We start from the raw sequence: 27477 nt of genomic DNA on the forward strand, positions 1-27477 counted from the left end.
AAGTTTAGGGAACATGTGGGGGTTACACAATAAATACTCAGGTGTGACCTATAGGAACATATTCTTCGTAGTAAGACAATGTCATTAAACAGTCCGTTTAGTCCTTGCTGGTGTGGCTCGGTTGTGCGTAGTAGTCCCATGCACTCAAAAGTTGCCACTAGATATCTTGTCAGGGTGCATGCCTGGGTTTTAGGCTTGATCCCCAGAAGGGGGCATACCCATTGATGTTTTGCTCTCCCGTTGATATTTCTCTCCCTCTCCATTCCCCTCTCTCTATAAAAATTGATTAAAAAAATCTTAAAGAGCTTACTCTGTTTATTAATTTTATAACTGTATTTGTCCTCTTGTCAATAGTGAAAAGAAAGATAAGTAGTGGCTCTATGTTTATTTCTGGTTTTAAATTGGGGCGTGGTAGGCCGTGGGATTCATGATAACTTCCGAGTACCATTTTGTGTGAATAAGAGTAACTAGAATACTTAGAGCACTTTCTTCCAGAAAGGAGGCCAGCATATGTGAGACCGACCATGCCTTGCCACCTAAATCAAAATTCTAAATTTTTGAGTTTGGCTCTTTATTTTAGAACAAATCAGACCTAACTGAGTAGACTAAGCCTAGCTGATCTTAGTAGAAAGTAAAGAGCTAGAAGCAAAGGTTAAAAACCATGCACCAGTCCTATGTTGAGAGAATCTTTTTGTTTTTAATTTAACACTTACAAATCTTGGCAGGAATTTATAAGTAAGCAACAATTTACTTTGTAAAAGTTATCTGGTGCTCTGAAAAAGATCTCATGTCAAGGAGAATTACTTTGTGAGGAATGTTCTGAAATGTTACTCTTGGTGGCAACTAGTACAAATGTTGCTCCTACTTTTTTTAAATAGTTTTGAAGTTACAAGGAAGATGTTATACTTTTGTAATCTGAAAAATATCTTTGTTTCCTTTCTTTTTTTTTTTTAAATAGAGATGTGAACTGTGTCCTCATAAGGATGGAGCTTTAAAAAGAACAGATAATGGGGGTAAGTGCAGAGATTTTTGAAAAAAATTTTATTGAAGACTGGATTGGGAAAGTATTTTAAGGTATTTGGTAGTACATATAATTATATAAAATTGAATAGTGTTTGCCACTCAAATATTTTTTATAGCAGTGGATATAATTTATGAATTATTTTTTATTAAAAAAGTTTTTCTACTTTGTGGATAGAATTAAGCATTGTTTTTTTTTCTTAATACAGAGCAACCCACATACTTATAATTAAAATTTTGATTTTTTTAAATGGATACAGTTCATTATAGAAAGTATTTTTGAAAAATAAGCTGCTTGCTCTCTCTCTCTCTCTCTCTCTCTCTCTCTCTCTCTTCCTCCCTCCCTCCCTCCTTCTCTCCCTCCCTCCTCCTTCATAGCTAGAGTTAAAATCTGTTGTTTTAGACCCCTGCCTCCCTTTTGTGTATTGCAGGACAGATGATGTTTTTATTGAATGTTAATTTTAACACACTTGAGGGCCTTTTGGCTGATTCCTAAATTCTGTTGTGCTTTCGTATTTCTCATTTTCATTTCTGTTTTTAGTTATCTCCCTCAGAGAAACATATTTCTTTATAGTTCAGTACCGTGAATTTATTAAACTGTGGCATCCTGTGAAAATCAAGTAATTCATGAAGAAATTTGAAAAGTAGAAGTATATTTGTTCTGTAGCTAAGATCTGGAAACAGCCCAAGTACCCGTTAGGTATGATACATTTATATTAAAAAAGCTATGGTAAATTTATACCATGGAATACCATGCAGCAATAAAAATGAAGGATCTCTTATCTTTTGAGATAGTATGGAGGGACCTGGAGAGTATTATGTTAAGTGGATAAACCAGTTATAGAAAGACATATATAACATGCTCTCACTCATATGTGAAATCTAATGAATAAAATAAACTGATGAACAAAACTGATCCAGAGACATAGAAAAATGGAACTTGAATCTTAGAGAGAAGGGGTGGGAAAAGATCAATCAAAGAACTTACATGCATATTAGTAATGCTGAACATGAATCCGTGCACCAGTAGCTTGCCAGTAGCTTGCTGCTGCCCTCCAGTAGCTTTCCACCTGCTGCCCTGCCATGCCCTCCTGTAGCTCCCCCCACCCCTGCTCATAGCTTGCTGCCCTGCCTCCTCCTGTAGCTCCCACCTGCTTGTAGCTTGCTGCCTCAGTCTCCTGCTGATCCGTGATCTGGTTGTTACGTGGTCGGTCATTAAGCTTCACAGCATAACGACCATTTGCATATTACATCTTTATTGTATAAGATATACATTACCCATGGACATAGACAAATAGTGTGGTGAAGGCCTGGGGTGGCAGTTGGGACTTTCAATAATAAAGAAATTTTTAAAAAGTAGAGGTATATGCCCTAACCGGCTTGACTCAGTGGATACTGTCGGCCTGTGGACTAAAGGGTCCCAGGTTTGATTCTGGTCAAGGGCATGTACCTTGGTTTCAGGCACATCCCCAGTGCGGGGTGTGCAGGAGGCAGCTAATCAATGTTTCTCATCCATGTTTTTAACTCTCTACCCCTCTCCCTTCTTCTCTGTAAAAAAATCAATAAAATAGCCCTGATTGGTTTAGCTCAGTGGATAGAGGTTCAGCCTGCGAACTGAGGGGTCCCAGCTTCGATTCTGGTCAAGGGCATGTACCTCAGATATGGATGGGCACATCCCCAGTGGGAGCTATGCAGGAGGCAGCTGATAGATGTTTCTCTCTCATTGATGTTTCTCTCTATCCCTCTCCCTTCCTCTCTGTTAAAAAAAAATCAATAGCCGAAACTGGTTTGGCTCAGTGGATAGAGCATCAGTCTGCGGACTGAAAGGTCCCAGGTTCGATTCCGGTCAAGGGCATATGCATTGGTTGCGGGCACATCCCTGGTGTGGAGTGTGCAGGAGGCAGCTGGTCGATGTCTCTCTCTCATGGATGTTTCTAACTCTCTATCTCTCTCGTCTCCCTATCTGTAAAAAAATCAATAAAATATATTAAAAAAAAATAAAATGTATTTTTAAAAAACAATAAAATATATTTAAAAAAATAAAAATAAAAAGTGAGGTATAACTTCTGTTAGTATGCACTAACATTTTGGGTAGCCAACTCTAAAGTATTTTTTTTTTCTTTTTATTGATTTTTTTGAGTGACAGGTTTTAGATGTACAATTCTATAGCACATTCTCTATACACTGTATTGTTTGTTTACCATCCCAAGCCAAATCTTTACCGATTGCCATTTATACCCCTTATACTCTCCACCTCACCAACTTTTCCCCCCGGGCAGTCACCATGCTTTTGTCCTGTCCATGAGTTCTTTCTTTTTCCCTTTTTCCCTCAATTCCTACTCCCCTAGCATCTCTCATAGCTATCAGTTCACTATCTTCGAGTCTGTCTCTATTTTGCTTGTTAGTTCATTTTGTTCATTAGATTCCACATATGAGTGAAATAATATGCTCTGTGTCTTTCTCTTATTGGCTTATTTCACATAGTATAATGTTCTCTAGGTCCATCTATGCTGTTAAAAAAAGGTAAAATTTCCCCTTTTTATGGCAGAGTAGTATTCCATTGTGTAAATGTAACATAGCTTTTTTTTATTATTCATGTATTGAATAGATAGGTTGCTTCCAAATCTTGGCTAGCCTATATAATAAAAGTTATATGAAAATTGACCATCACTCCAACACACAAGATGGCTGGCAGAGGAGGGCAGTTAGGGGAAACCAGGCTGGCAGGGGAAGATAGGGGTGAATAGGTTCGCAGTGATTAGCTAGGCTTTGATCAGGCTGGCAGGGGAATGGCTAGGGGGTGATCTGGCTAGCAGGCAGAAGTGCTTAGGGGCAATCAGGCAGGCAGGCAGATGAGCAGATGACAGATCCCGGGATCTGGCCTAAATGGGTAATCGGACATCCCTCAAGGGGTCCCAGATTGGAGAGGGTGCAGGCTGGGCTGAGGGATACCTCCCCCTCACCCTCTTGCACAAATTTTGTGCATTGGTACTCTAGTTGTGAATAATTCTGCAATGAATGTAGGGTTGCGTATATTCTTTCAAATCAGTGTTTTGGGTTTCTTTGGATATATATTTCCAGAAGTGGAATCATTGGGCCATAAAGCAGTTCCATATTTAATTTTTTGATGTAACCTTATACCATTTTCTACAGTTGCTGCACCAGTCTGTATTCTGACCAATAGTACATGAGGTTTCCCTTTTCTGCACATCTTTCCCAACACTTGTTTGTTGATTACTAATAATAACCATTCTGATAGGTATGAGGTGATATCTCATTGCAGTTTTAATTTGTATTTCTCTGATGATTAGTGAATGATATTTAACAACTTTTATTTGTCTATTGGCCATCTATATATCCTCTTTGAAACTTTGCCCATTTTTATTTTATTTATTTTTTAAAATAAATCTTTATTGTTCAGATTACTACAAATGTTCCTCATTTTTTCCCCCCCTCCATTGTTCCCCTCCACCAGGTTCCTACCCCACCCTCTGCCCTTTCCCCACCCCCCATTGTTCTCATCCATAGGTGCATTATGTTCAGTTTCTTCTCGCACCCCCTCCCCTTTTCCCTGAGAATCATCAGTCCACTCCCCTTCCATACCTCTAATTCTATTATATTCACCAGTTAATATTGTTCATCAGATTTTTTATTTTTTATTTATTATTATTTTTATTATTTACAAAATATGTATTTATTGATTTACTACAGAGAGGAAGGTAGAGGGATAGAGAGCTAGAAACGTCTATGAGTTAGAAACATCGACCAGCCGCCTCCTGGACACCCCCTGCTGGGGATGTGCCCGCAACTGATGTACATGCCCTTGACCGGAATTGAACTTGGGACCCGTCAGACCGCAGACAGATGCTCTATCCACTGAGCCAAACCGGTTTTGGCTCATCAGATTTTTAAATTCCCTTGGTTTTTAGATTCACTTGTTGATATTTACGTATTTGTTGTTCATAATTTTTATCTTTATTTTCTTCCTCTTCCTAAAGAACTCCCTTTAGCAATTCATATAATTCTGGTTTGGCGGTGATAAACTCCTTTAGCTTTTTTTTTTTTTAAATTTGTGAAGCTCTTTATCTGGCCTTTGATTCTGAGTGATAGCTTTGCTCAGTAGAGTATTTATGGCTGTAGGTTCTTGCTATTCATCACCTTGAATATTTCTTGTCATTCCCTTCTGGCCTGCATGGTTTCTGTTGAGAAGTCAACTGACAATCGTATGGTGCTCCTTTATAGTAACTACCTGCTTTTCTCTTGCTGCTTTTAATATTCTCTCTTTGTCTTTTGCTCTTGGCATTTTAACTATGTTGTGTCTTGGTGTGGTCCTCTTTGGATTCCTTTTGTTTGGGTTCTGTGTGTTTCCTGGACTTGTAAGTCTAATTCTTTCACCAGGTGGGGGAAGTTTCCTGTCACTATTTCTTCCAATATGTTTTTGGTATCTTGCTGTCTCTCTTCTAATGGGATCCCCCCATAATTCTGATGTTGGTTTGCGTGAAGTTGTCCCAGAGATTTCTTACATTATCTTCAACTTTCTGGATTCTCTTCTCTTCTTGCTTCTGTGGAGGAGTGTCTTCTGGCTCTTTATGTTCCAAATCTATGACTTGATTCTTGCGATCTTCCATTCTGTTTTTAGGACTCTGTATAATTTTTTTTATTTCAGGCAATGTATTCTTTATTTCTAGTTGATCCCTTTTCATATCCTCATAGGTCTCATTTATTTTATCGGCCTTTTCTAGGAAATTCTTGAAAAACCTTATAAGCATGGTTTTGAACTCTATATCCAGTTGCTTTTTGCCCTCCATTTCTTTTGTTTGTAATCTGTTTCCTTGTCTCGGCTTTTTTGCAGCTTCCCTGAGTTGGTAGAGTGTCTTTGTATGTAAGGTGTCCTACATGGTTCAGTGAGTCAGCCTCCTAGTTACCTGAGGTGGACACTCTTGGTGCACCCCTTTGTGGACTGTGTGTACAGCCTTGTTGTAGTTAAGTCTTGATAGTTGTTGGTATCACTGGGAGGAACTGACCTCCAGGCCAATTGGCTTTGAGGATCAGTTGTGTCTATGCCGGGAGCCAGCCTTGTTTAACTAGACTTGGAAAATTGCAAATGCCTCTGTGCTCAGCTTGGATGGGGCGGAGTTTTAGGGTGGAGCCTACAGCCTTGGCTTCCCGTCAGCCCCGCCCTATGAGGTTTCTGAGTCTCAGTGTTCCTCAATGTCTTTTGGTACTCACTGCTTTGGTACTTGCTGCAAGCACCTCTGAGAGAAAGGTGCCCTCGAGTTTCGCCCACTATCAGACAGTCCGGAACTGGGGTTCAGTGCAGTTGGAAGTGGGGTTCAGTGCAGTCTGGAGCTTTAGTCTCCTTCCCACTATGGCATCTAGCAGCACAGTCAACAGTCCATCCTCTGCGCGCAATGTGTGCGCCTCCGGGACTCTGCCTTTCGCCACTCCCCTAAGTTTCCGCCTTACAGCCCAGATTCCCTTTGTATGAGCCTGGGTCCACAGTGTCTGGCCTAGAACTGGGGTTCAGTGCAGTCGGAACTGGGGCTCAGCACAGTCCGGAGCTTCTGCGTGTGATGGGAACTGTGGATGGAAAGCAAACACTAGGGATGAATGCCAAGAACAACAAGCTTCGAGTTGTTTTCTTAAGCTCTCTGTCAAACAGGCAGAAGATGGCATGACCTGTCCCTATAACTGGACTGTCCCCAAAACAGACAGGAGCGGCCCTGGAATTGGGGGCAAAGGATGCCTCAGTACACCAGGCGTTGTAGTGTTTGTTCTTACTCATAGACATAGGGAATGGACTTTTGTTTTGAATTTTAGAATTCTCAAGGAGACAAATTATTCTTACTTTCACTTATTGAAAATGAAACCTACATTTTTGGATAAATTAAACTGGGCCTTTCAAAGTGAAATAGTTGTGAACTTTTGTAAATATTTGGAAGCTGTTAATATTTTTTAAGTAATTGAAATGTTATTGGCATTAAAAGAAATATCTTTCATTCTGAGAACTGAATGTTTACAAATCTGTGAGTGCAGTAGAGACTTCTGTGCCGTGTGAGTTTCCTTTGTGACTTTGGTCGCCATTGAGGTTTGGCCAGTCTGTGTGGAAGCAAAGCCCTGGGAGACGGCACCGCTTCGCTCGGTGCGAACCCCTTTGAGGCGGCGCCAGTTCATGCTTCTGTGTGGCTGCGGGGACCCTCCCTGTCACTCTCTCCACTCTTGTAACATTAAGTGCTGGCATTAACATACTTCTTAAATTACAAAAGGTATCATGACCACTTTTGGAAAAAAAATTGAAAACCAGATGAAAGAAAGGAAAAACCTCCCATTACTGTCATTTTATTGACAGTTTTTATATTAAAATATACTTATAGCTGAAACCGGTTTGGCTCAGTGGATAGAGCGTTGGCCTGCAGACTCAAGGGTCCCAGGTTCGATTCCGGTCAAGGGCATGTACCTTGGTTGCGGGCACATCCTCAGCAGGGGGTGTGCAAGAGGCAGCTGATCAATGATTCTCTTTTGTGGATGTTTCTGACTCTCTATCCCTCTCTCTTCCTCTTTGTAAAAAATCAATTAAATATATGTAAAAATTTTTTTGATATTAACCCCTTTTGAGGTCTGTCCGGGTCTAGTAGTTCCTTTATCATGTGTAGTCTGATCCTTTGCCCATTTATTAATTGTATTATTATTATTATTTTTTTGGTCTTGAGTTTCGTAAGTTCTCTATAACTTTTGGGTATTAGCCCCTTAATCAGTTTTATCAGCAAATATATTCCCCCATTGAGTGGTTATCTTTTCATTTTGTTGAAGGTGTCCTTTGCTGAGCAAAAGCTTTTTAATTTTATGTGTAGTCCCATTTTTTTATTTTTTCTTTTGTTTCCCTTGCCTCCGAGATATAGTAGGAAAAAAAAAATTGCTACAAGAAATGTCCGAGATTTTACTGCCTTTGTTTTCTTCTAGGATTTTTATGGTTTTGAGTCTAACATGTGAGTCTTTAATACTTTTGAGTTTATTCTTGTGTATGGTGTAAGAGTGTGGTCTAGTTTCATTGTTTTGTACATATCTTTAATATTTCTATTGCCATTTATTGAATAAAATATTTTTGGGAAAGAATACAGTAATGGTATCAGTAAATAAAAAAGAAAAACACAATTTTTTACAATACATATATTTACATATTTTAATTTATTGTTCAAATTATATAGTCACATTTTGAAAAATTTTAAAAATATTAAGTCTTTCCTACTCCTCTTCACCATTTGCCTAGTTCCTCAACAACTTTCCTACCACCAAGCCAATTGCTGTTATTATTTTTTTGACATATGTAGATACATATGAATAAGCAAATGTTTCCTCCAGTTTAAAAAACACTTTATTTCTGAGAGAAAGGAGGGGGAGAAAAATGTTGCCTCCCTGTGCGCCCTAATAGGGTCTACCTGTAACCTGAGAATGGGTCCTGACTTTGAATCGGACAGTTGACCTTTCAGTGCATGGGATGACACTCAACCAACTGAACCACACTGGCCAAGGCTCCAATTTTTATTTTGGATGAATATTACACAGTCTTACATCCTAATTATTTTCACAGAACATTTTATCTCAACAGTATAGTTAAAAGAGTTTTGCTTTATTTACACTGTTATATACAATTAGTCACCAATTGATGGACTTTCTAATCTTCTGCTTTTATGACTAACTAGAGGCCCGATGCACAAAATTTGTGCAAGAATAGGCCTTCCTTTCCCCAGCTGCTGGCACTGGCTTTCCTCTGGCACCCAAGACCCAGGCTTACCTCTGGCTGCCAGCAGGTACCCAGAACCCAGGCTTTCCTCACAGTACTGGCTTCATTGGGAAGGTTGTCAGGTCTAATTATTATATTATGCTTCATTATTATAGACTAAAGGCCCAGTGCACTAATTTGTGCACCAGTGGGGTCCGTTGGCATGGCTTGTGGGATCTTGCCGATGCCAACTCTCGGACATCTCCTGAGGGATCACCAGTTGTGAGAGGGTGCAGGCCAGACTGAGGGACTCACCTGTGCATGTTCAGGGCTGGAGAGGGATTCTGGATGTTGGCCAACTGGAAAGGGACCATGGGAGGGCTCCAGGATGTGTCCTGTCTTTTTCACTCAGTCCTGATCTGCTGGACCCCAGCAGCAAGCTAATCTACCAGTTGGAGCATCTGCCTCCTGGTGGTCAGTGCATGTCATAGTGACTGGTCGACCTATTAACTGCCTCCTGGTGGCCAGTGCACATCATAGGGAGCAGTTGAGTGGCCTTAGCATATAATTAGCATACTATGCTTTGATTGGTTGAATGGACGACCAGACGACTAGACACTTAGCATATTAGACTTTTATTATATAGGACTAGAGGCCTGGTGCATGAAATTCATGCATGAGGGTGGTGGTGAGGGGTGTGTGTATCCCTCAGCCCAGCCTGAACCCTTTCTAATCTGGGACCCCCTCGAGGGCAGCAGACATCCCTCTCACAATTCAGGACTGCTGGCTCCCAACTGCTTGCCTGGCTGTCTGCCTGACTATCCCTAACCACTTCTGCCTGCCAGCCTGGTCACCCCTAACCACTTCCCTGCCAGCCTGATCTGACACTTAACTGCTCCCCTGCTGGCCCAATTGCCCCCATCTGCTCTCCCCTGCATGCCTGGTCCCCCTTAACTGCCCTCCTCTGCCAGCCCAATCACCCCTATCTGCCCTCCCCTGCAGGCCTGATTGCCCCCAACTGCCCTCCCCTACTGGCCTGATTGCCCATAATTGCCCTCCTCTGCTAGCTTTCTTGTGGCGGCAATATTGTGTCCACATGGTGGTGGTCATCTTGTGTGTTGGAGTGATGGTCAATTTGCCTATTACTTTTTTATTAGATAGGATGTTTTTTAAAAAACATATTTCATTGATTTAAAAAATATATATATTTTATTGATTTTTTACAGAGAGGAAGGGAGAGAGATAGAGAGCTAGAAACGTCGATGAGAGAGAAACATCGACCAGTTGCCTCTTGCACACCCTCTACTGGGGATGTGCCCGCAACCAATGTACATGCCCTTGACCACAATCAAACCTGGGATCTTTCAGTCCGCAGACCGACGCTCTACCACTGAGCCAAACCTGCTTTGGCTATTTCATTGATTTTTTACAGAGAGGAAGGGAAATGGATAGAGCACATGTGTCAAACACAAGGCCCGCGGGCCAAATCCGTTCCGCCAGGCCTTGCAATGTGGCCCGCACCGGGCTGTCATCACTGCACTCCGCTGCGTTTCCATCACAGTGACAGTTTATGACTGTTCAGTAAACCATTCGGCCAGCGATTTAGGCTGGATTTTAGATTTTGGCCCCTTCTCTGATTGAGTTAGAGAGTTAGAAACATTGATGAGAGAGAAACATCCATCAGCTGCCTCCTATACACTCCCCAGTGGGTATGTGCCCACAATCAAGGTACATGCTCTTGACCTGAATCGGACCTGGGCCAAACCGGTCAGGGCAATAGGCTGTGTTTTATGTGCCATTTTGCTTGTATGCAAGTACATCTGTAAGATTATTAATTCCCAGAATTGGAACTGTACGGTCAACGGGATTTTATAATTAATTTTGGTAGATGATTCCAAATTATTCTCCCTAGTGTTTGTACCAAATTATGTGCCCAGCCACAAATAACCATAAAAGCTGTTTTCTACACCATTGGTAACCAATAGGTGAAAATTGATGTCTCTGCGCATGCACATTTCCCATTTTTATAAGTAAATCTGACCATCTTTTCATATTGTAAAGAGCTATTTGTTCTCTTCATATACTTTTTCTGTTTGGTGATATGTTTTTCCTCTTTTTTATTTTTTTAAATTTTATTTATTTATTTTTTTAATGTATTTTACTGATTTTTCACAGAGAGATAGAGAGCTAGAAACGTCGATGAGAGAGAAACATCGATCAGCTGCCTCTTGCACACCCCCTATCAGGGATGTGCCCGCAACCAATGTACATGCCCCTGACCGGAATCGAACCTGGGACCTTTCAGTCCGCAGACCAATGCTCTAAAACTGAGCCAAACGGGTTTCGGCTGTTTTTTCTCTTTTTAAAAAAATACATTTTTATTGATTTCACAGAGAAGGGGAGGGGGGGGGAGAAAGAGATAGAAACATCAATAATGAGAGCTTATCACTGGTTGCCTTCCTCTGTCACACTCCTCATTGGGGCTTGAACCCACATGCCTGGGATTCGATCTGTGACCTCACTGTTCATATATAGGTCCATACTCAAGCACTGAGCCACTGTAGCCAGGTGAGGACCTGTGTATTTTTAGTTAATTATTATTCCTGCCTTGCAGCCTTTCTTGTTTTTGCTGAAATGTGGTGAACTAGATATAATAGTTCCCTTTCTATCTTTGGTTGTCTGTGAATATAAAACTATATTTCCAGCCTTCCGAGTTTGTGAAAAGCAGCTTTTTCCTCTGTGCTGCTTTCTCTAAAGTAGGCAAAAATCCCCTGGGTGGCAAACATACCGTTTCCCCGAAAATAAGACAGTGTCTTATATTAATTTTTTCTCCCAAAGTTGAGCTAGGTCTTATTTTCAGGGGATGTCCTATCTTTCCATGCACTAGGTCTTATTTTCGGAGGATGTCTTATTTTCGGGCAAACACGGTAGCTGAAAGCTACACACCAACCTTGATTTTTATCCTTTTCCAATTTTGAATCATTAACTCCTCACTATCATATCAGCTCTTTGATATCTTCAGGCATATTTTGAGAATTAAAAGAATTAATTTAATATCAATTATTAGAATAATTTTTAAAAATACGTTTTTATTGATTTCAAAGAGGAAGGGAGAGGGGGAGAGAGAGAGAGAGAAACATCAATGATGAGAGAGAGTCATTGATTGGCTGCATCCTGCTGCCCCCTACTGGGAATCAAGCCCACAACCCAGGCATGTATGTGCCCTTGACCAGAATTGAACCCAGGTCTCTTCATTCTGCAGGCTGATGGGCTATCCACTGAGCAAACCCAGCTAGGGCAATTATTAACAGTATTTTAAGTGAAATATTAAAGTAACTAATGTTAATAGTAAAATATCAATTAAAAATATTAACATTAATATGAAAGTAAACAATTTAATGTTGACATTCAAGATTAAATTATTAAATTTTTTATTTTTGATATTTAACTATAAAAATTCTCATTTTTTACAGTGGTTCTCAGAAGTAGTTTTGATCTGAATTATTTATAAGAAGTCAGTCAGTGCCAGAACCTGAATTTTAAAATGTTTTTCTTATTTGTGTTACTATGCATTCAACTACAGGAATGAGTAAGAGTGCTTTATTAGTAGTGTTTTGACTATTAAGTCAATAATGAAATTTTATTTTGTTGTATATTTGCTTAGGTAAGCACTTAATGGATCTCTTTAGATAGTCACTAATTTTATGTATCTTTGAAAAACCTTCATTGAAAACTGGAAAAGTATGTTATTTTTATTTATTTATTTCAGGTTGGGCTCATGTGGTTTGTGCCCTGTATATTCCAGAGGTACAATTTGCCAATGTTTCTACAATGGAACCAATTGTTTTACAGTCTGTTCCACATGATCGTTATAATAAGGTACAGTAGATACTATTCTATTGATATTTGCATATAATTTTTTTTTTGTTGTGAAGCTGGGAAATGTAAAGGAGTTTTTAAAATTTTGTTTTATTATAGGCCTACATTAGAAAATTGAAATTAAAGGTCTTCATCAAATCCCAGAGATATTTGGACCAAGTATAATTACTATGATAAACTACAATTATTAAAATACATTACTAAGGTCCCAGGAGTACAAACAAATAAACAAATAAAACTATATTACCTTTTTAAAAAAAAAATTATTACCTTTTTTAAAAAATATATTTTATTGATTTTTTTTTTTTTTTTTTTAACAGAGAGGAGGAGAGAGGGATAGAGAGCTAGAAACATCAATGAGAGAGAAACATCAACCAGCTGCCTCTTGCAGACCCCCCACCGGGGATGTGCCCGCAACCAATGTATATGCCCCTGACTGGAATCGAACCTGGGACCTTTCAGTTTGCAGACTGACGCTCTGCCATTGAGCCAAACCGGTTTCGACTATATTACCTTTTTATATTCATCTAGGTATTTAATATTCTAACATTTATCTGACATTTTACTCCTTATGGATTTGTCCTTTAAGAATTATTGAAATTCTGTGTTCTTTCAGATAGCAAGGTTCTATTAAGTTTGAATTAATTACTGTTTGGTATAATACTCATTATGATATCATATATCCTTTTTTAAAAGATAATCCTGTTGCAGAATATTTCTTGCTGTTCTCCCTTCCTCAAATTATTTTCTACCACCACAATAGGATATTTATTGTTACCTTTATTTTTTTTAAATATATTTTATTGATTTTTTTACAGAGAAGAAGGGAGAAAGACAGAGAGCCAGAAACATGGGACCTTTCAGTTCGTAGGCTAATGCTCTATCCACTGAGCCATACCAGCTTCTGCATATTGTTAGCTTTTTTAAAACCTTAGTTAATGTTTGCTGTTTTCTCTTAATATATTTTTTAAAGTTCATAAATATATATTATTGTTTGATTCTCTTTTGCATCTTAGATGATTTTTCCATTACCCACTGTGCCGTTTAGTGTTACCATTTATTTTAAGTACCTGTTGATTTATTCCATCAGTGGGAGAAAGTATTACTGCAGCCAGTTCTATGGTTTTAGAAAAATTTTATTAAACATTTATAATGCAGATTTAACATTTAAAAATTCTGAAAATACAGAAAGATGTGTAGAAAAGTTCAAGACAAAAATCATCCTAAATCTTCTCATTCACATCTTTCTACATTTTGTGTGTGCATTTTTACGGACGTAATATTGGATTATATTGATTATACAGTGGTGCCTCGCATAAAGAACGCCTCGCACAGCGAACGCTGCACACAACGAACTTCATTTCATGATTCATACAACGAACTTCGTTTCACACAACGAAGTCGCCCGAGCTTCCACGACCGCTTTGCCCGAGCTTCCACGACTGCTTCGCCCGAGCTTCCACGATCGCTGCCGATGTATTGCATCCTTCCGCGCAGGCACTGCAGGCAGTCGTTAGTCACTGCGCTTAACTTAAGCACGTATCGCGGCAATCGTTCTTCATTACGAATTAAATCACGCACGTATCACGGCAGTCGTCCTTTTAAGTTAAACTCAATATTTTTTTTATATCATGGCTTCTAAAAAAAGCAGGAAGGTGATTTCTGTTGAAATGAAACAGGAAATAATTAGAAGGAGTGAATGTGGGGTAAAACAGTGTGACCTCGTCAAAGAGTTTGGCCTCAGCAAGACCACCATTTTCACCATTTTGACAAATAAGGATGCAATCAAATCAGCCAAAGTAGCCAAAGGAGTATCAAAACTATTTCATGAAAAACATAGGTCTTCAATCCACGAGGAAATGGAGAGGCTATTAGCGATTTGGATTAAGGACAGGCAGGTGAAAGGTGACGTAACAACCCAAGATATTATCTGTCACAAAGCCAAGAGAATTTATGACGATCTAAAGAAAAACGTCCCTGGAAGTAGCAGCAATCAAGATAATGAAGAAGAATTCAAAGCCAGCAGGGGGTGGTTTTTTAGATTTAAGAAAAGGTGTGGAATCCACAGCGTTACTATGCATGGTGAGGCTGGCAGTGCTGACAAGAAAGAAGCAGAAAAGTTCTCTATTAACTTTCAAAAATGTATTAAGGATGAAGGATACTGCCCACAACAAGTGTTCAATGCCGATGAAACGGGTCTTTTCTGGAAAAGAATGCCGAGCAGAACCTTCATTACAAAAGAGGAGAAGAAATTGCCAGGACACAAAGCCATGAAGGACAGACTTACCCTTATGTTTTCGTCTAATGCCAGCGGAGACCTCAAGATCAAACCTCTATTGGTTTATCACTCTGAAAATCCAAGAATTTTCAAGAAAAATAACGTTATTAAGTCCAAACTGCCCGTCCATTGGAAGTCCAATCAAAAAGCCTGGGTGACCCAAGTTATCTTCAACGAATGGATTCTGGAAACCTTTGCTCCTGCCGTGAAGAAATTCTTGCTGGAAAAAGAACTGCCGCTCAAAGCCCTTCTGATACTTGACAATGCCCCTTCTCACCCAAAAGACCTAGAGGAAATATTGCAGGAAAATTATCCTTTTATCAAGGTGCAGTATTTGCCACCAAACACCACATCCATTCTTCAGCCAATGGATCAGCAAGTTATTGCGAACTTTAAAAAACTCTACACTAGAGCCCTCTTTAATAAGGTGTTTGAAGAATGCGAGTTTGGTGGAGACAATATGACTGTCCGAAAGTTTTGGAAGGAGAAATTTGATGTCCTTATGGCAATACGACTTATACAGAAGGCCTGGGAAGAATTGTCACAAAGGACCCTCATTTCTGCTTGGAAGATGCTTGTGCCTTCGTGGACCCAGGAAGAAGCAGTACATAGTTGATGACACAGAAGTGGTGAAGGACATCATCACAGTGGCCCAAAGGTTGGAATTAGAAGTAGAGGAAGAGGATGTAGAGGAGCTTATTGAGGAACACGAAGAAGAGCTGACAACTGAAGAGCTCCAAGCACTTCTGGTCCAGCAACAGGACAATGCTCAAAGGGAAGCGTCATCTGATAACGAGGAGCAACAATCAAACAATCAACCAATCCCAACTGCTGACATCAAGAACATCCTGGTCAAATGGAAAGCAGTTCAGGAGTTTACCAATGCCCACTATCCGGATTCAGCTGAAGCAAACAGGATCAACGATCTTTACTCCGATACTCTTGTCCGTTATTTCCGGCAGATGTTGGAGAAAAGAGAAAAACAAACGACTTTGGACAGGTTTTTCATGAAACCATCGGCCAAAAAGCAGAAAATGGATGAAGATGTGCAAGATTCGGTAGACTCTACTTAGTCTGTCTTAAAATTAAAAAAATGTGTTTTTTTTTTTTAAAAATTATGTTTTTAGATGTATCTAAATAAAAATAATAACAAAAAATTTATCTTTTTTTATGTCATCTTAGCATATTTTATGCTACAGAACGAATTATTTTTTTTTAACATGTATTGTTATGGGAAAACGCGTTTCACATAACGAACTTTTCGCATAACGAACTTGCTCCTGGAACGAATTAAGTTCGTTGTGTGAGGCACCACTGTACTGTATTTTTTATATATAATTTTATAAAAAATATCTTTTATTGATTTTCTATAGAGAGGAAGGGAGAAGGATAGAGAGCTAGAAACATTGATGAGAGAGAAACATCGACCAGATGCCTCCTGCACACCCCCTACTGGGGGTGTGCTTGCAACCAGTGTACATGCCCTTAATCAGAATTGAACCTGGGACCTTTCAGTCCACAGACCGATGCTCTATCCACTGAGCCAAAAGAGTTTCGGCTATACTCAGTTTTAAAAAAAATATTAATCTGAACATCTTTTTGTATCAATAAGTTATATTTTTGCTATTACTTGTAGTGGATATTTAATATGTAACACAGAGTATTATTATTTCTGGTAAACTGCAATTTAATTAAAGAATACCCATATTGTTGAAGTACCTCAATTGATGTTTGGCACGCACATGCCAACATAATTTTTGTGTAAAGGGTATATGCATTTTGGAAACTTCAAAAAATATATTGTGTGAAATTAAAATACATTAAGATAATATAATATATAACAGTCAAGTGGGGTTTATTATAGGAGCTCAAGGTTACTTCAACATATAAATTGATTAATATGACATACCACATTAACAAACATAAAGGGTAAAAATTATATGAGCATATCAGTAGATGCAGAGAAAGCATTTGATAAGATACAATATCCATTTACTATTAAAACACTCAACACTATGGGTATAAAAGGGAAGTATCACAACATAATAAAGACCATATATGACAGACCCTCAATTATCATCATATTCGTTGCTGAAAGACAAGAAATTTTTCCTTTAAGATCATGAACAAGACAAGGATGCCAACTCTCACCACTGTTATTCAATATAGCATTGGAAATGTTAGCCAGAGCCGTCAGGCAAGAAAAAGGAATAAAAGGCATCTAAATTGGGGAAAATGAAGTTAAATTTTTACTTATTGCAGATGACATGATTCTTTATATAGAAAGCCCTAAGGATGTCTTATAAAACTATTAGAAACAATAAAACAATAAAGTAAAGTTGCAGGATACAAAATCAATATACAAAATTATATTTTGTTTCTATAGACTAACAATTAAATTTCAGAAAAAGAAATGAAAAAATTTCTTTTGCACTCACCACTGAAAGAATAAAATACCTAAGAATAAACTTATCAAAGGATGTGAAGGAGATATATATATATATATATATATATATATATATATGCTTCTCTTTTTTTATCTTCTTCAATTTATATTATTTTTTAAATGATTCTTTTTAAAAAAAATAAATCTTTATTGTTCAGATTATTACAATTGCTTCTTCTCCCCTCCACCTGGTTCCCACTGCACCGTCTGCTGCCCCCCCCCAATATCTTCATCCATAGGTATATGATTTTTGTCCAATCTCTTTTCGTACCCCCACACAGACACTTTTTTCCCCCTGAGAATTATCAATCCCCTCCCATTCTATGCCCCTTAGTCTATTACATTCACCAGTTTATTCTGCTCATATTTTTAATTCACTTGACTTTTAGATTCACTTGTTGATAAATATGTATTTGTTGTTCATAATTTTTGTCTTTACTTTTGTCTTCTTTTTCTTCTTTTTAAAGAACACCTTTTAGCATTTTATATAATACTGGTTTGGTGGTGATGAACTCCTTTAGCTTTTTTTTTTATTTGTGAAGCTCTTTAACTGGCCTTCGATTCTGAGTGATAGCTTTGCTGGGTAGAGTATTTTTGGCTGTAGGTTCTTGCTATTCATTACCTTGAATATTTCTTGCCATTCCCGTCTGGCCTGCATGGTTTCTGTTGAGAAATCAGCTGATGGGTGCTCCTAACTGCCTGCTTTGCTCTTGCTGCTTTTAATATTCTCTCTTTGTCTTTTGCTCTTGGCATTTTAATTATGATGTGTCTTGGTGTGGTCCTATTTGGATTTCTTTTGTTTGGGGTTCGGTGTGCTTCCTGGACTTGTAAGTCTAATTCTTTCACCAGGTGGGGGAAGTTTTCTGTCACTGTTTCTTCCAGAATTCTTTCAGTATCTTGCTCTCTCTCTCCTTCTGGGACCCCCATAATCCTTTAAAAAAAAATACATTTTATTGATTTTTCACAGAGAGGAAGGGAGAGAGATAGAGAGCTAGAAATATCCATGAGAGAAATACATCGACCAGCTGCCTCTTGCATCCCCCCCGGGGATGTGCCTGCAACCAATGTACATGCCATTGACCAGAATCGAACCTGGGACCTTTCGGTCCACAGGCTAATGCTCTATCCACTGAGTGGGACTCCCATAATTATAATGTTGGTTCGCTTGAAGTTGTCCCAGAGGTTTCTTACATTATCTTCAGCTTTCTGGATCTCTTGTCTTCTTGATTCTGCAGAAGTGTGTCCTCTGGCTCTTTATGTTCCAAATCTATGACTTGATTTTTGCGATCTTCCATTCTGTTTTTAGGACTCTGTATAATTTTTTTATTTCAGGCAATGTATTCTTTATTTCTAGTTGATCCCTTTTCATATCCTCATAGGTCTCATTTATTTTATCGGCCTTTTCTAGGAAATTCTTGAAAAACCTTATAAGTGTGGTTTTCAACTCTACATCCAGTCATTTTTTGTCCTCCATTTCTTTCGTTTGTGATCTATTTCCTTGTCTCAGCATTTTCGCATCTTCCCTGAGTTGGTAAGGTGGCTTTGTGTGCTAAAGTGTCCTATATGGTTCAGTGGGTCAGCCTCCCAGTTACCTGAGGTGGACATTCTTGGTGCACCCCTTGTGGACTGTGTGTACAGCCTTGTTGTAGTTAAGTCTTGATTGTTGTTGGTATCACTGGGAGGAACTGACCTCCAGGCCAATTGGCTGTGAGGATCAGCTGTGTCTATGCCGGGAGTCAGCCTTGTTCTACTAGACATGGAAAATTGTAAAAGCCAAGCCTCTGTGCTCAGCTTGGATGGGGCGGAGTTTCAGGGTGGAGCCTACACCCTTGGCTTCCCATCAGCCCCGCCCTATGAGATTCCTGAGTCTCAGTGTTCCTCAGTGTCCTTTGGTACTCAGCTGCAAGCACCTCTGAGAGAAAGGTGCTACCAGACAGTCTAGTCTCTCCCCCAATGAGCCCGGAACTGGGGTTCAGTGCAGTTGGAACTAGGGTTGGAAGTGGGGTTCAGAGCAGTGTGGAGCTTTTGTTTCCTTCCCACTAGGGCAATCAAGCGGCACAGTCAACAGTTTGTCCTTTGTGCGCAACTTGGGCGCCTCCGGAACAGCCTTTTGCCACTCCCCTGAGTTTCCACCTTACAGCCCAGATTCCCTTCGTATGAGACTGTGTCCTCATGGTCTGGCCTAGAACTGGGGCTCAGCACAGTCAGAACTGGGGCTCAGCACAGTCCAGAGCTTTTGTATCCTTCCCTCTAGGGCAATCTAGCAGCAGAGTCAACAGTCCATCCTCTGTGTGTAATGAGCGTGACTATAGGAATGCCTTTCGCCGCTCTGCCTTACAGCCTAGATTCCCTCTGTATGAACCTGGGTCCCCAGGGTCTTGCCCAGAATTGGGGTTCAGTGCTGTTGGAACTGGGGTTCAGCACAGCCCGGAGCTTTTATCTCCTTCCCGCTAGGGAATGCCAGCCAGGCACTCAGCCACCCCCTCCTCTCAGGCTCCGTCTTCTCCCCTTGTGCACACCGTGTCTATGTACCTTAGGCTTTTATAGCTCCTCTGATTTTCCTTCTGGTTTTCTCTTTCCTTCTATCAATAGTTGTAGAATTTCCAGTCAGTCAACTTTCCTGTAGTTCTGGATAATGTCCATTTTGTATTTTAGTTGTATTTTTTTTGAAATTGTTGTGTGATGCTGCAGTTAGGTGTTTACCTATGCCGCCATCTTGGTTCCTCCTTCAGCTTCCATGAATAAATAATTTTTGACAAAAGAGCCACAATCATACAATGGAGAAAAGAAAATCCCTTCAATAAATCATACTGGGAAAATTTGAAGAATGGAAGAAGATATTTGCAAACAAGACCTCCAATAAGGGGTTTATATAAAAAATATATAAGGAACTTCTAGAAATCAAAAACAAAAACAAAAACAAATAATCCAATTAAAAAATGAGCAGAGGACCTGAATACAAACTTCTCCCAAGAAAGACATACAAATGGCCAACAGATAAATGAAAAGATGTGAAATTTCACCAGCTATTATGGAAATGCAAATTAAAACTACAATGAAATACCACCTTACACCTGTTTGATTGCCTATTATCAATAAGACAAAGTAATAAATGGTAGAGTAGCTATGGAATACTTGTACACTGATGATAGGAATGTAAACTGGTATAGCCACTGTGGGAAACAGTATCGAGATTCCTCAAAAAATTAAGAATAGAGTTACCATATGACCTAGCAAACACTCTTCTGGGTATCCAAAAAATTTGAAAACATTTATTCAGAAAGATATATGTATCCATATCTTCATTGCAACATTATTCACTATGGTCTGGATAGGGAAACAAACAAAGTGTCCTTCGCTAGATGATTGGATAAATAAGATGTGGTATGCATGTATATGTAATGGAAAACTATTAGCTATAATTAAAGATATTGGGTCGGCAGCTAAGTAATTGCGGGTTTCACACATATATGGCTTCAGTTGAATTTTTAGGTTTGCAGACGTAGTACAAATGTAAAACACATTTTGTTATTTGATAGTTGGCTATTCAGCTGTTAATCAGTGAAAAAAGTTTTTTGATCTGTTTTGTAGTTTTCGTTTGGCATTCGTTGAAAAATGGAAAATCAAAAGGAACATTTTCGTCATATTTTGCTTTTTTATTTCCGCAAAGGGAAAAACACATCGCAAGCTCATAAAAAGTTATGTGCTGTTTATGGTGACGAAGCCTTAAAAGAACGGCAGTGTCAAAATTGGTTTGCCAAATTTCGTTCTGGTGATTTTTCACTCAAAGATGAAAAACGCTCTGGTCGTCCAGTTAAAGTTGATGACGCCCTAATCAAAGCAATAATCAATTCGGACTGTCACAGTACAACACGTGAGATTGCAGAGAAGCTTCATGTATCACATACATGCATTGAAAATCACTTAAAACAACTTGGCTATGTTCAAAAACTCGATACATGGGTTCCTCACGAACTGAAAGAATCACAGTTAACGCAACGCATTAGCAGCTGTGATTTGCTAAAGAAACGTAATGAAAATGGTCCATTTTTAAAACGACTGATAACTGGCGATGAAAAATGGGTTGTTTACAACAATATCAAGTGGAAAAGATCTTGGAGCAGGCCAGGTGAACCAACTCAAACAACATCAAAAGCTGATATTCATCAAAAGAAGGTTTTGTTATCAGTTTGGTGGGATTACAAAGGAATTGTCTACTTTGAACTCTTACCACCCAACCGAACGATCAATTCTGATGTCTACATTGAACAACTAACGAAATTAAACAATGCAGTTGAAGAAAAGCGGCCCGAATTGACAAATCGAAAAGGTGTTGTATTCCATCATGACAATGCAAGGCCACACACATCTTTGGTCACTCGGCAAAAATTAATGGAGCTTGGTTGGGATGTTTTGCCACATCCACCATATAGTCCTGACCTTGCACCATCTGATTACTTTTTGTTTCGATCTTTACAAAACTCCTTGAGTGGTAAAAATTTCAATAATGATGATGATGTCAAATCGTACCTGATTCAGTTTTTTGCTAATAAAAACCAGAAGTTTTTTTAACGTGAGATTATGATGCTGCCTGAAAGATGGCAAAAGGTCATTGATCAAAATGGGCAATACATTACAGAATAAAGTTATTTAGTTCCATGAAAAAATTGTCTTTGATTTTCTTTAAAAAATACGCAATTACCTAGTTGCCGACCCAATAAAATATTGTAATTTGCGACAACAGATAGATCTTCAGAATATCATGCCAAGTGAAATAAGTCGGGTTAAAAAGACAACAATGATAGGATTTTACTATCAAATAAGACAAAAAGTCATAGATATAGACAACGATATGGAAACCAGCAGTGGGAAAGAGATTTGGGGGGAAGGTGGAAAAGGGTAAAGGGAGTCAAATTTGTAGTGATGGAAGGAGACTTACCCTTGGGTTGACTTTCTCCTACATGACCAGATTGTGGCCATCAAAATCAAAAATTAACATTTGTGCATTATTCTGTATTTCACAGATCTCATTACTTTTCAAATTAAAGAAAAAGTTTCCCATACTGTCTTTCATAGCCAAAAGATTGCAGAATGCATTTTGTCTTTTTAAGTCTCCTTTAATCTGAAAAATAATCTCTGTTTTTCCCTGTTTTCTTTACCTTTAGAAGATTGCAGGCAGATATTTTAATAGAATTTCCCTCTACTTGGATTTTTTCCTTTTTTTTGGTTTCCTCATGATTAAATTCAGATTATATGTTTTTGGCAGGAATATCATGGAAGTGATGCTGAGTTCTTCTCATTACATCTTAGCAGGTGGTACATGATTTTTCCATTACTGGTGATATTACCTTGATCACTTGGTTAAAGTGATGCCTGTAAGATTTTTCCATTGGAAGGTTAATCTTTTCCCCGTTTATAATCAATAATTTTGCATTTTGTGGGAAGTACTTTGTATGTAAATATCTTGTTCCTTATGCCTTTTACCCACTAATTTCTAGCATCCTTTATTGTTTCTTAGGTTAATTAACTTATTACTGTGATAAATAGTAAGTGGTGCTTTTCTAATTCCATCATTTATTTTACATTCATCTGTTGGCATTCCACGTTAAGAAATAGATTTTTCCTCTCTCCAATTGTTTATATTAGTATTGACTAATATGGACTGTTTGACTATTTTGTTTTAATGGGTCATTTTTCATTATTTATGTTTATTTTGATGCTCCTAATACCTCAGGTTTGGCTGGTAGGACCTCTTCAAGCTATTTCTTTGTTTTTGACATATTTCTACCATTCTCTGAGCAGTTCTTTACTTCTGACACATAGTATATTTCAGATTTCTGTTGTGCCCTAGCCCTGGAATCACCATTTCTCCTTTTTGGTGAGAATTGATTTAGAAACCAACATGGGTACCAACATTGATTTTTTTTTTTTTTTTTTTTTTTTTTACAGAGAGGAAGAGAGAGGGATAGAGAGCTAGAAACATCCATCAGAGAGAATCATCGATCAGCTGCCTCTTGCACACCCTCTACTGGGGATGTACCCGCAACCAACGTACATGCTCTCGACCGGAATCGAACCCGGGACCCTTCAGTCCGCAGGCTGACGCTCTATCCACTGAGCCAAATTGATTTCGGCCAAGTGTGCATATTGTTATTAGGATATTGCTACTCCCAAACCCTCTTAATAAGGATAGTTAGGAAATAAACTTATGTATCTATATACGGAGATATATACACATTTCTTCATTTTTTCTGTACGTATGTATATATTGAAGACTGTGAGGTCACAATGATTTTTCTGATAGAGTTATATATATATGCACACATACCTATTTTTTTGTATCTATTAATCTCTATATAGAGAACCATAAATTTTAATAACTTCTCCAAATCTGACTACACAGGATTTATTCTAATTTTTTTTTCTTTTCATATTTAAGACTTTCATGCCAGACAATGAGAAACTTGACTCCTATAATCCTCAATATGCTTACTTATTTTATCAATTTGTGTGTAGGTGTGTATTATGAAGTCTTTTATTGCTGTCATGCCTTAATGCAAAGCCCATTCTAACCTTATTCAGGTTCTGCACCTCACTCTGGGTTGTTAGCTGCTTTCCTGCATAGCTGCCTCTTTCACCACCAATCCCTCCCACTCTGCTCTATGGTTGGTCTCCTCACCTTATTCAAGAAAAATATCAAGAACACCCAATAATATGTCAAGAATACCCTTGTTCAGGTTGTGACACTGACTCTACCCCTATCCCCAGTCCTCTCGTGGGAGTCAACCCTACTGGGGCTCTGACAGTTGTGTGGGGCTGCCCTCTCCTTTTCAGCATAGATGCTGACATGTTTGGCCCTACCTCATGATTTAAGTCTAAAGTAGACAAAGAGTAGGGAGGGAGGGTAGAGGGAAGAATGAATTATTTTGACTTAAATCTTTTATCCATTTAGAGTCAATTTTAGAATATCGTTAGAATATGGTGAGTATTGAACTTTTTTCTTCCCACATGGTCAGATAATTTTTTAAATATTATTGAATAATCTTATGTTTTTTATAGGTTTTGAAATAATGTTTGGATCATTATTGAATTATTAGGTATTCTTGATATTTTTCCTGTTATATTGATATATCTAAAATAGCACATTATTTTAAATTATTATGGCTTTATATACATCTTAGTACATGGTAGACCATATATTGTCATGTATTTCTCCAGATGAGCACTACAACTAACAAAATACAATTTTCATTATACTGGCATTAAAACAAAATATTATTTTGGGGAAGAATTTACCTTTTTACAATATTGAATCTTCTGTTTCAGAAACTTAGTGTATCCATTTATCAAGTGTGTTTTTTCTTTCCTTTTTGTAGTATTCCTTATATGTGTTTGCTCTATATGTTTCTTTTATTTTACTAGAGGCCCCTCAGCCTGGCATGTGCCCTCTCCCAGTCTGGGACACTTTGGGGGATGTTGGACTGCCGGTTCTGGCCTGACCCCCACAAGCCCAATCCATAGAGGAGGGAGCCCCATCCTGTGCATTGAGTGTCCTTCCTCAGATGGTCAGTGTGTGTCATAGCAACAGGTTGACTGGTCGTTTGTTTGATTAGGATTTTATAAGTATACTAGAAGCCTGGCACATGAAATTGTGCATGGGTACGGTCCATATGCCTAGCTTTCTATCAGGGCCATCTTCCCTGGCTGCCACCCTGGTTCCCTGTTCACCATCCGGTGCTGGGATCCTGATGGCAAAGGGACCAAGAGGTCAGGTGTTGTGCCTACTTGCTGGCCCCACTCCTACCGTGGGTCGCCTTCTGTGTGTATGGAAACTGGCGGGGCAGGGGCCTTGGCCTGGTGCTGCCCGGCCCCCCCCCCCCCCTTGTTCCCCATTCGCCATTGGCGATCGGAGCCTGCGGGCTTGGGAAAGGGACCAAGAGGTCATTCATTCTGCCTGCTTGCCAGTCCGGTCCTCGCTGCCACCCACCCTGGTTCCCAGTTTGCCACTGGCAAAGAGCCTGCAGGCTGGCAAAAGTAGCCAAGAGTTGGTCAGTGCACCTTATAGAGACTGGTCAAGTGGTCGTTCTGCTGTTATGGTCGCTGGTCTTTCATTATATAAGATAGATTATGTTTGTCGATTTGTTTTGCATGAAATGTTGAAGGGTATTGGAAGAGGAGGGGTGGAGCGGAAGGGAAGGAGGAGGAGGAAGACCATGAAATAGTGTAAAATGGAAGCAGAACACCTAGCAACAAGTTGTAATATCGATCAGGTTTACTACTGTTGGCAAGAATTTTTCTCAAATTATAGAATTCTCAGCTTGCCATTTCCCCCCATCCCATTATAGTTTTTTTTTCTCTATTTTTTCTTTTGAAAGTTGGAAGCGTTGACTTGCTCTGAAACTGTGACCACTCATTCCCAAATAACACCATGAGACCCCTCTTTTAGGGGATAAGTCAAATGCCTTTTGTATCTACCACCTCTTCTTATATTGATGAGGAAATAAAGAAATGCATGTTATCTGCACAAAAGTTTGGATTGAAATAGGTTATAGGATTGGTGTGCTGTATGCCATTGAAATAGGTTATAGGATTGGTGTGCTGTATGCCATTAAGGGCATATATCATACCTAATAAAAGAGTAATATGCAAATTAACTCCCCTATACTCACAAGCCACACCCACCAGCCACGCCCACAGCCAATCAGAGCAAGTATGCAAATAAACCCAACGAAGATGGCTACAGCCACAAAGAACAGGAGGGAGGCTTGGGTTTCCCAGGCAATGGAGGATGCCAAGCTGTCTGCCTGCCCTTGCTGGCCTAGGCTACAGAGTTTCAATTATAGAAGGGAAACAAATCCAAACAGAAATGGCTGCCAGCCATGGAGCGAACAGGAGGCTTGGCTCTGCTCTAAGCTACAAAGTTTCAATTGTAGAAGGTAAATAAATTCCAGATACCAGAGCCTCTTCTTGGATTGCCAGGGGGCGTGGCTGGCCTGCAAACCATCACGGGCCCCTCGCTCAGGCCGCTCCACACCCCAGGGGAACTCCCACCCTGATCCTGGACACCCTTCAGGGCAAACCAGTTGATCCCCACCCGTGCACCAGGCCTCTATCCTATCTAATAAAAGAGTAATATGCAGATTGACCATCACTCCAACACACAATATGGCTGCCCCCATGTGGTCAAAGATCCTGCCCCTATGTGGACACAAGATGGCCACCACAAGATGGCCAGCAGGGGAAGACAGTTGGGAGGCACCATGCCTGCAAGGGAGGGCAGTTAGGGGTGACCAGGCCGGCAGAGGAGGGAAGTTGGGGGCAAACAGGCTGGCAGGGGAGCAGTTAGACATCAATCAGGCTGGCAGGAGAGTGATCAGGGTAGCAGGCAGAAGCGGTAAGGGCAATCAGAAAGGCAGGCGAGCAATTGGGAGCCAGCAGTCCTGGATTGTGAGAGGGATGTCGGACTGTCGGACATCCCTTGAAGGTTCCCAGATTGGAGAGGGTGCAGGCAGGGCTGAGGGACACCATCCCTCCTCTCCCTCCTGTGCATGAGTTTCATGCACTGGGCCTCTATTATGTTTATAAGAGTATAAAAATAACTGATGTTTTCTTTACAAATTGATATTTTCTTTTTAAAATGTTGAATACTTCGTCATGTCCTCTTTTTTTTGTTTTTGTTTTCTTTCACATAAAAATTTGGGATTTTTTTATTTTTAAACATTTTGGGAGTTTTTAATTTATTGTTCAAATGTTTTCTAATTTGGATACTTCTGTTTTTGTAAAGTTTTAATTTTTATTAGTATAACATTGTTTCTTTTCTTTATTTTTAACTATTTTGTAAATTGTATGTTTAAAATAATATAATGAAACCACCCTTCACCCTTACACACACATTGATTACCTAACTCCAAAACATTAGCCAATTTTTTATATAGCTTCTGTACTAATTTTCTAGGGCTGCTGTAACTGGGTGGCTTAAAAAAATAGAAATTTATTCTCTCATAGTAATGGAAGCTAGAAGTCTCAAATGCAAAAATTGACAGGGTTGGTTTCTTCTGAATCTGTTTCATGCCTCTGTTCTAGCTTCTGGTGATGGCGGGGAATCCTGGTCATTCCTTGGCTTGTATATGTAGC

At 39.3% G+C, this 27477-nt stretch overlaps 1 protein-coding gene across 14 annotated transcripts in view; it reads left to right on the forward strand.

The window, feature by feature from the left end:
* MLLT10 (MLLT10 histone lysine methyltransferase DOT1L cofactor) overlaps window positions 1–27477 on the forward strand; it is a 227516-nt gene that overhangs the window by 64003 nt on the left and 136036 nt on the right. For all 14 annotated transcript variants that reach the window (XM_045587996.1, XM_036459672.2, XM_036459663.2 and 11 more), the window contains 2 exons: window positions 959–1013; window positions 12510–12619. In XM_045587996.1, coding sequence (XP_045443952.1) covers window positions 959–1013; window positions 12510–12619 — 165 coding nt within the window. The remainder of the gene's footprint in view (window positions 1–958; window positions 1014–12509; window positions 12620–27477) is intronic.

The sequence above is a fragment of the Pipistrellus kuhlii genome, unplaced genomic scaffold (genome assembly GCF_014108245.1).
Source record: "Pipistrellus kuhlii isolate mPipKuh1 unplaced genomic scaffold, mPipKuh1.p scaffold_m20_p_1, whole genome shotgun sequence".
Classification (NCBI taxonomy): Eukaryota; Metazoa; Chordata; class Mammalia; order Chiroptera; family Vespertilionidae; genus Pipistrellus; species Pipistrellus kuhlii.